Below are 10,321 nucleotides of genomic sequence, written 5' to 3'. Positions count from 1 at the left end.
TCCATAGGAAAAGAGCTAGCAATTGATTTGGTTTGCCAAAGTCCAAACCGTGAGGTAAATCGGGTGTTGGTAGCCGAGCTCAACAATGAGGTTGTTAAGGTCTTGGAGAAGATTATTTAGAAGATATTGTTTACGTGTCTAGACAAAAAATCTGATCCTTTCCGAAAGGCAGTAAACGCTTATAAGTGCATTGTGACTCATATTGGTCACCGAGGTAAGGATGCATAGATGGTGAATAACATCAAGCTACCTGTTGTGCATATACACAATGACCTGAGATTCACCATTCGATAAGACTTAAAAATTACTACATACTACCATGAGATGGCCACCAAAGGTTCGAGAACTCTCGGATCAGTGAGTAGAGCTTTTATTCACGTCCATATTCAGACCCATTTGACTATGTCTTCAGTGTTCGTTCGTGCTAAACCCGAGTATTGAATGCCAGCATCCGGCCCTTATCTGGGATGTGTCAATGAGGTGTTGAAAAGTTTGAGGAACAGCAAGCAAACTGACTCTTGAGAAAGCGAAGCTCCCATATTATGATAGACTGGCTAAACTTAATCTATTTACATTGTCGCAAAGAAGTGCCAGATGCGACTTGATCAGAGTTCTTAAGTTAGTTGATGGTAAATGTTTTAGTTTTTTGTCTTCCAAATCAGTGAATTGATGAAATGTTTATAATCCCAAAACAAATTACTTGTCAGACGACTATCAACTTTCTTGTTGATTCAAAAACTAGTGGAATTGATTACCTCCACACGTTATAGAAGTCCCATGTTCATACCAAGGAATTTTGGGTAAGCTGAGAGACTATCATTGACGGGACCAACACACGTCACCTGGTCTCATATTCTTTACGAACTGAGACTGATGATTTTTCAAAAGATAGAGCATTCTAATGAGCTGGAAATAGATTGGTTAACAGATCATATGGTGAGCCGGTTGGAACCTATTGAAAATTCCAATTCTGTTTCTATTTTGGTTTTTAATTTATGAGGAATTTTTTGATGGGTGTGTTTTGTGATAACTTACGTCATCTCAGTTACTTCTGAGCAGCACTTAAATGGTAAGTTAAGCTCAGTCTCAACAGAAAATTTAGGAGGAACATCTGGAAAGAGGAACCACGACACAGAATAATGGACTGTAGGCACATCTATATTAAATGTGAATAATCGTAAATTTATATTAAAAACTAATTGAATTACAAAATGACACAATTTGTTAGATTTTAATTCAGTTATCTATTTTATGTTCTCAATGAGTCCTTGCAACTTGATCGATAGCATTCAATCAGCACTAAGAAGGACTTGACACGCATGACATTGATCACCACCCAGTGATCAATCAATTGTGATTACATCTCAGTGCTACAGGAGGTCGGTCGCGGCCCGAATAGCTCAGTGGTAACGTCTCTGACTGTGAAGCTGAGTGACACGCGATCGAATCCGTCAGGGGGCATCAGTTTCCTCAGGGTTACAGGTACACCTTGCTGACGAGTGCCAAGTAGCACAAAACGCGGGCCCAGGGTTTTCTGTTGACCACCTCCAACCACCATCTTATCTCAACATAGTGCACGCAGTGTCGAGCCACCTAGACTGGTGGCCACATTGTAACTTGACCGATAGCATTCGATCAGCACTAAGAAGGACTTGACACGCATGACATTTATCACCACCCAGTGATCAATCAATTGTGACTGTAGGCATACCTAATACTCTTCAGGAGTAATCCAATTTTGAAATTCGTTGGCGGCCTAGGTGGTCCAAGTGGCTTCCTAGGGGTCGTGAAGAGGCATCTCAAAGTATTCTTGTGAGATCAGCACAATACTTAATTAGGATTTACCAATATTTCTCTTTTGTATTTCAAATATATCTAGGTCCATACCTGGAGGTATCGGTGGTCTACCTCTATAAGGTACGAAATTCCATTAAATTGAAAGCTACTTGTATTACGCCTACAACCATTTAGACCCTTTTATTTTTATATTTGGACTATTGATACATTGGGGCTTGAATAGTATCTTGTAAACAGCGGGCATCTGTAGGTCAACAGTGTCATGCCAGATGACTAGTTGTTGTTTTTATCGATCACGTCTTACTGTAAGTCTCGTGTTTATTCATACAGTTTAGGATAGATTACTGACTTTAAATTTTAACCTTTCGGCTCATACCTATTTACTAGTTTCCCGATGGCACTATCTGAAATGTCTCAGTAGGACATTTTCAAAGAAAAACATAAGGTATGAACACTGCATGTACAAGTAGTTCAAATAAAATAAATCAGCATACTATGTCCATATTACTTTGTATGCTTACTCAGGGCGAGATTTGTGTGTAATGAATCATCAGTAATTCGAATGTTGTAAATGTATTTGAATATGCAGTGGTTGATAATAATCATTTAGCTTTTCGGTTTGACGAGTAGCTTCTTGGACTTTCATTCTAGGTGTGTACGTTGTGCTTTTCCAAAAGTAAAAGTGTTTTTATAGTTGTGCTCCTATATGTATACCTTCCGTGTATTCAGAGTTATCTTGTGGTGTTGCTGGTGCAGCTATGGTACGAAGTCTGAAACCAGGCTCTAAATCACTAGAGTCTTATTGACAGTTGTTTATTCCTTGTCCGTCCCAAGTGTGCGGTAAGAAATTGGAAAGAGGTGTTCACCGTTACTTCGTCATTCCTACTTATGTCTCAATGAGTACAGTTCAGATGGTCTGGCGATCCACGTGAGCTCATCTAGTTTCTGGGCAGAGGACCTACTAGATTTTTCTGTGTGTCCATATATTTTGCCTTTTTAATTACTTAATTTTAATCACAAGCATTTTTCTGGGTGCGCACGGTATATATATGTTAATATGCTAGTATTTCTTATATGGTTAATCAAAATTGAGCAGTCTTATTATTTTCTAAAAGTATGTTACCGGACTCCAACGCCCTTTGTATTCTCGGCATCGTATGTTTCATCTGTTGCTTATTCGCATAGGTGAAAGGTTTTTTGAATACAGTCTATATTCGACATTTTGTATCTACCCATGTATTAACGCGGTCAGTTGACAGAATATGTGGAGATGTAGATAGGATACATGTCCAGTAAGCACCATGCAGTCATCTTCCTCATTCATGGAGTCCACACAGGGCACTAAAGTGGTGAGGCAGCTAGAAAAATATACATAGCCTCAAACAATATATGGAAACGATGAGTTTTACAGGAAGTTTTATGATCTTCAGAACTCCGGGAATGAAAGTAGTAGTTGTAATAGGTGATTCTGACACACTGGTCGGCAGGCCAAGTTAAGGTGAAGAACATTTAGATGTATCTTCTGGTGTCCTAAACCAACAAACATAACGGTGTCTGTCTACTGCAACCAAGCTCAGATGACCGATTATTATTACCAGGTAGATACTTTGGCATAAGGGAAGACATTATCTAACCTGGCAACTATGACTAAAACAGACACGAATATATGTCGCCATAGGCTATCGTTGGAATTATTCATTTATTTAAACACATAAATATTGGTACAAAGTAGCACCGAATATATATGCGTCACACAAGTCGCCTGGTTTATGTGTGGGCTGCGATACTGCCCGGGTCCCAGAACAGGAGCAGGTGGTTTTCTTAGGGGGCACACCCCGAGCCTTCGATCTAAAGGCCTAATCCACAGGGCAGTGGAGCAGCGTCAGGAGATGCAGTCTCATGGTAGCCGGTGACCAGTAACTGGTTCGTACGCCATTTGTTCTTTCGGGATTCTGGAGCCCGTATACATCTTTGGTTTGGGGTCAAGGTTTTCCAGCTCCCTTAGATGGATCTTCTATATCCACCAACCCGCTCAAAGCACCAGATATTTACTTTTCGTCCTCCCAATTTAGTAAACAACACTAATGCCGCGACGAAACAGTGTGTAGGACTTCCGTATCAGTGGTTGTATGCACGTGGACATGTCAGAGCATTTCGAGAGAGCTAACTGTACCCACCCTCAGCCGTACCAGGGCATCTGGGGGCTACTGCTTGGGATCCGATCTTACCCTTGTGAAGACATGTATTTCCGCGGGTTTTGCTGAACGTAAGAAAATCGTAACCGAATTCTTTTTATTTGTTTACTGAACACGAGTGGTTACTGGTACAACCGAACACTAAAGTAATTATGCGCCACACTAGAAAATGAAGTTATAATGCAACAGAGGGAAAAAGGAGTATGATCAAAAATAAGTGAACAAGAGTAACATATAATTGCAGAAACAGTTTAGATAATTTAAGGTAAATTAAGTTGAAGCAACATATATAAGCGAACAATATTGTTTTCGATTAGATCCTCATCAGGCTTTACTCTAATATACAGTAATATCTATATGCATATACGAAACTATTAAATTAATCAAGACAGTTTGTGAGACATTGATAACAGTGAAATCAATTGCTTAAATTAAGTTAAATAAGTTCTTTTTGTTAATTAAATTATGAATCAATACTTGCTGAATTACGGGCGTTTGGAGGTTTTTCTAATACGAAATTGGATATACGCTAACAGGTTAGACCAGAGGCTTAATCTACCGCACCTCAATGGTAATCTCTTTGTTGACTATCGACGAAGTTGAAGAGGCATAGGTAATCTTACCTTAATTCCCTAATTGTATGTGACGGTTTTCTGGTGCAATACCGTTCGGAAGCTTGTCTTTTTCTGTTTAGGGACTTCGTAAACCAGGGTCATTTACTAATTTTACCTCTACGTTTCCGAATAAAGGACAGTTACTATAGATTTCCGTACTAGTAAAAGTTGCTTAAATTATTAGTGATCTACGAATGCATTGTATGCTATTAGTATCTTAGTGGTATATTACCAATTACATAGAATATCCAATTATTATGTTTGAAGGTGAGATTTTACTTCTTTGTTCCATCAAAAACTTATTAGTTTGTTTTTTGGGGAATATAGAACTCAAATCGAACAAATATAGCTACAAAACACCATTCAGATAATTTTGAGTTCTATGGGTATATATGCACATTCCGTATTATATTCTTGATGTGTACTTGGCTTTATTTATTTTTGTTCTATTTGTGTTTGATTAATGATTTGCTTTCTTTCTTGATTATTACTGCATACATGGGTATTACCTGTCTGTTGCTCATCAAAATACGAGTATTTTGTGTTGTACTCTTTAGTTTTGAACCGTTATTATCACATTAACTTCCTTTTTATTCGTTTTTAGCCAACTAATCCTATTATAATATGGTTATACACAATTGTTGCTTTGATATTTCAAGTTCCAAACAGTATTTTAATCCTGTTTCGATAGTCTATCCATAGTATATCCACCTAATTAATGTTTTGGTAGTTATTCACCGAATAATTGAAAAAAAACTACTGTACAACTTGGACATATTCATCAACAAATCACATGTCATGCCAGCAGTTATCCAACTCCTACAATTTATTCATCATTTTTATTGTGTCTAGTTCCATCATCAAATCTACTCAAGAAAGAAGCTTTTACTTACTGTAGCAACTAAAAATAAATCTCACTTTGTAATCATTGCAAAGTTCAAAGCCTGTTTTAAGGGGAAGTTTTTTCACAATATTCATGTCATTTTGATTAATTATAGACTGTCGCATTATCTTTCGACAAATCGTGAAAATTATCCACTAACAACTGTATGGTGTCTTCTGTATTAAACATTTTTCCCATATAACTAATTATCATCATATAGATCTTCATCAATACCATATTTATTTTTGTGCATATTCACTGTTCGTTGCAAAATGTTTATGATTGTCAGGTAATTTCGATTATCTGTCGTCAATTCTGTAAATCATTAATAACCAGTTCGTCCCAATATTGACCATAATTATAATCTCTTTACTCTCCGATCAATTATCTTATTCATTCCAATTTTTCAATTACAATGAATCCATCTGCCAGTGTACCGTTAAATTTGCTGCCAGGATATACAGATAATGTTAATCATACTATTCTAGAGGCATTCGATAATGATTATTATGAAGTTAACGGTTTGCTCCGTCCATTTAAAAACGGGACGCAAAACAATGTGCAACAACATGGTGATGAGCTGTACATTCAAAAGCCGATGGATGATGGTTTAGACGAAACGGCTAGTGTAAATTTACAAATACGACAAACCGATCAGGACTCATCGTTTATACAATCTTCGGAGTCAGATATTGAATTGCATAATCTAGAAGAATTATTAGCTCGAACATCGATTAGTGATGTTTATTTAGGACCTGTTAAAAACAATGATGGTAAAATCATCCCTTTGGATGTTGAACGTCGTACAATTTTCAATAATAGTTTGGCATCTTTGCCATACTCTTCAACATCCCTTGCTTTTTCTCCACCTGGTATACAAATTATAACAGAAATGTGGACTATATTTCTACGAGATCGTTTGAGTCATTGTAATAGCCGTATAAACAATATGTCTTTAGATAATCTGCGCACTTGTCTATATGATCATAATTTAAATCAATTGGGAAACACTACCGTATTAAAACGTCGTTTACAAGAGTTTGTGCGACGGGCACGTGTAGCACAATCAATTGATCACAATATTGGAATCCAAATCAGTGATGATGATGGAGATGAGAATAACGGTTGCAGCTACGGCGGTCATGATAGTACTGTTCTTGGCGAAGTGAATCTAAACTCTCAAATAATTAACAACTGTAGGAATGATAGACACAGACTGAGGAACCCATCAGTTACAACGACGACAAAACTACAAAAACCAGTTATATTGACACCAGATACATTCTATGACTACTTGTTAATTATTGACCTGGAAGCTACTTGTGAATCAAAAGAGAAGATAACCACTGACGCCGATTATCCACATGAAATCATCGAATTTCCCATATTACTATATAGTACAAGGTTACGCAAGTGTGTCAGTGTATTTCATGCTTATTGTAAGCCAAGATTACATCCAGACCTTAGTGAATTTTGTACAGATCTAACACAGATTCAACAAATCCAAGTAGATAACGCTCAACCGTTTCCCTACGTTTTATTACAGATTGAAGAATGGCTGTTCAAAAGACATAAACTGGCCAACAAGAGATGTGCCATTGTATGTGATTGTAGTGCAGATATGAGTAAATTTATGCGTATTCAATGTCGTCTGTCTAATATATCTATGCCTAGTTGGGTCAATATATGGATTAACTTGACCAAATCATTTCGCGCTTTCTATAAGTTTCCATCACGTTATCGTATAACATTGAATGTTATGTTACATGATTTGGGTTTGTCTTTTGTTGGCCAGCGACATCGTGGTTTAGATGATGCTATTAATATACTACGTATCGTACGTGTACTATTATCTGATGGGTGTTCGCTACGTGTAAATGAACGTATTGATTTTGACAGACCTCCTTCTTTTGTCTCCTCTGTACCAAGGCATATGACTCAGGTCACATCAGGTTTAATGGGGAGCAAACTGGTTTTACTATCACCATCTCCAAGAAAAAACAAACCGAAGAGTTCCGAGATTAGTCGTCACAATCGTACTGTTGGAAGCAAACACGTAACTCCAAGTGATCTTGACGACAGCAATCGAGAATCGTTATTATGATTAGCCAATGTTCAGAAAACTCGGATAAACAGAGATAATTAAGCATGTTCAGATCTTCATATTTCATATACTCCCTCTTTCAATGTTTAGCGTAATAGTTGTCGTCTTTTTATCAGTTACATTTGTTTCTATTTTTATGCATAACTAATGTGTCCTACTGTATGCTTATTTTGACTGTTTTCTATTATTTGAATACTGTAAATCTACTGCACAGAAATATATGCAGTTGGAAGTTAGCAAATTGACCAGAAACTAAGTAACTTATTCGGTTGGATTATTTGCCTCTAAATATTTTTAAAAAGTAATTATGTGGAGATTTATTTTTCGTGTGTGTTTATGATTTCTCTCCCTAATTTTATGTTTTATTTTCAGCTTCTTACCAAAAAACCTGTATGATTGATTGCCTCAGCTGAAAGGGAGTGATGATAATGAAATAGTTAACCAAACTTTTATTATTTGTTTTTCTGCTTTCTATCAGTTTCCTTTTGACGTTATATGATAACGATGTGTAATCCTCATTATTTTTGTTGTCTTAAAAAAATTTCAGGTTTTATTGTGCACACAAGAATTTTGTGATAGCCTATGGATTAATACCACAAAATCCTTTCTTCCTATGCTCCTTATCTGTATGTATTAGCTTCTTTTATTTAGAACTTTTTGTTCAAATACTTTTATTATGGACTGATGCGATGTAATATAGAGTAATTGAATTATCTAATCAGAATAATCATGACTGTTTACTGATACGTTTTCTTTGACTGCACTTATCACAAATGGTAATTCAATTGTACATATTTTCGATTTTCTCTAGTAATATGTCCTTTACTCATCAAGTGAACAGTTATAAATCACTAGGTGGGTTTTACTTTGAGGTTGGGAGAATTCCGTTGTGATGAGATACATTTTCTCATATTTCAGGTCACGACTTCGGCTAACGATATTATTTCTGATTAAATATAAGCCTTACAATCGTCTAATTAGTATTGTATTGTACGAGGCATCATACAATTTAATATATGGTAGTGAGAGTAAAATGTGATTGGTCGCTGAGCGTGGACAAACAGGCACTTAGCCTGATTGACTTAAATATGTGGTTCCCCTTCCTCCTATTGATTCCTACTCAAGTTCCATTGCTTGTAACTATGCTGAGTAAATTACTATCTAGTGTTATTCGGGGTCATGAACCCTTGATCTGATATAACGTATTATCGTAGTGTATCTAGGGTGATAAACATATTTTAAACCATTCGTTATATCACAATTCAGAGAATATGTCGATTTAAGTTGTTAAAGCGAAAGAAAATGGAAAATCTTAGGGGTACAGATACTAATAGTGGTAAATTACCAAAAAAGTGTAGATGCGAAATCACTCTGAGACGGAATGATAAGACGTCTACGGCTGAAAAATGAAGATATCGCACCTAATATGGTTGAGTTCTAGTCATACTGCACTAATTATGACTCGCAAATCTGTATCCAAATTACCTTGAAAACACTAGCTTTAAGATTAACGGAATTGTGATCCGATGCAAAATTTTAGTTTGGTCACCTTACTTCGTTCTGGACCAGATTCATATGTTGATGAGTTATGTGTTTGTGTAAAGTATCCAAACTATGTCAATTGATTAATATTTACAGCTATGTTGTATAGATTCTTCGGATACATGTATTATCGAATAGCTTTACTGTATAGATATTTCCAACTTTTAGAAACAACGCTTCAATCTTTGAATAGACTGCTGTAGCAACTTAGTTTTAAATGAGTGGTAAAACCAGTTCACTTAAGAAATGGATATGTAGCTACGTATAGTGAAAGCCAGAGCGGTTTAGGCGAATTTTTCCAGAACTTCTCGATGTTAGTCTTGCCGTTGAAGGTCGAATTTATGACGAGTCAATGAGAGCTGTTTTGTTTTATGCTTGAAAAATCTGACCTCAGAGTTGAGAATGACAAGCGACTTTCTGTGTTTGGTCATCGTTTTCTCCGAACGATTGCTGACATTCAATTACAACACCATGTTAGTAATGTGAAGATTCGGTAACGTGTGTTCGAACGGAATGACGATAATTCAATTGATGTCATTGGTGCATCCGAAGAAGATTAATTTATGGGTAACTTCCGAGAACTATTTATAGACTGTTATTATACATATATTCTTACTGTATAACTGTCAAGTAACTAGATTATATATATTGATATTCCTTTTATCATAAGCTTTCAATTAACCTATCGGCTATAATTATACAACTGACTATTCTTAAGTTATTCCCAATTTGTTGGTTACAGTCCTCACACTCACAACCACATTTAGCTTGATATCGTATCATTGTTATTTTCTATTTTATGGCGTGTTGTGGTCTGAATTAATTTGCAGAGAAGACATTCGTAATACATATCCAAGTCACCGAGTTCGGTGTTTCAAGATCGTAATTGTTGTGACTTGCTCCGTTAATTATCACGTCACAAAATCATCAATCCGAATGCCAGTTTATATGACCTTGTTTTTGTGGTAAACCAACGACACATCATAACAGCCTTGCGTCAACTCTGAATCCTTATTGGTCCTTCTCGCCTAGCCCCGCCCGTCGAGTCCAAAAGGCGATCTCAGCTTCTACCGTATGAATCATATATTTCAGGCATACGTAGTTAATATGCAAGCAGACTAGACTACAACACGCCATAAAATAGAAAATAACAATTATACGATATCAAGCTAAATGTGGTTGTGAG

The 10,321-nt window shown here is 36.4% G+C and overlaps 1 protein-coding gene across 1 annotated transcript; it reads left to right on the top strand.

The window, feature by feature from the left end:
• Nucleotides 1-5,377: 5,377 nt before the first annotated feature.
• Nucleotides 5,378-7,593, top strand: Smp_029850 (putative 3-5 exonuclease eri1; the record flags this gene model as incomplete). Its single annotated transcript, XM_018799523.1, has 1 exon — nucleotides 5,378-7,593. The coding sequence occupies exon 1, from the start codon at nucleotides 5,905-5,907 to the stop codon at nucleotides 7,591-7,593; it is 1,689 nt and encodes a 562-aa protein (XP_018651303.1). The 5' UTR covers nucleotides 5,378-5,904.
• Between the last annotated feature and the right edge of the window lie 2,728 nt (nucleotides 7,594-10,321).

Source organism: Schistosoma mansoni, chromosome 3 (genome assembly GCF_000237925.1).
Source record: "Schistosoma mansoni strain Puerto Rico chromosome 3, complete genome".
Lineage (NCBI taxonomy): Eukaryota > Metazoa > Platyhelminthes > Trematoda > Strigeidida > Schistosomatidae > Schistosoma > Schistosoma mansoni.
This window is presented reverse-complemented; position numbering and strand designations above follow the sequence as displayed.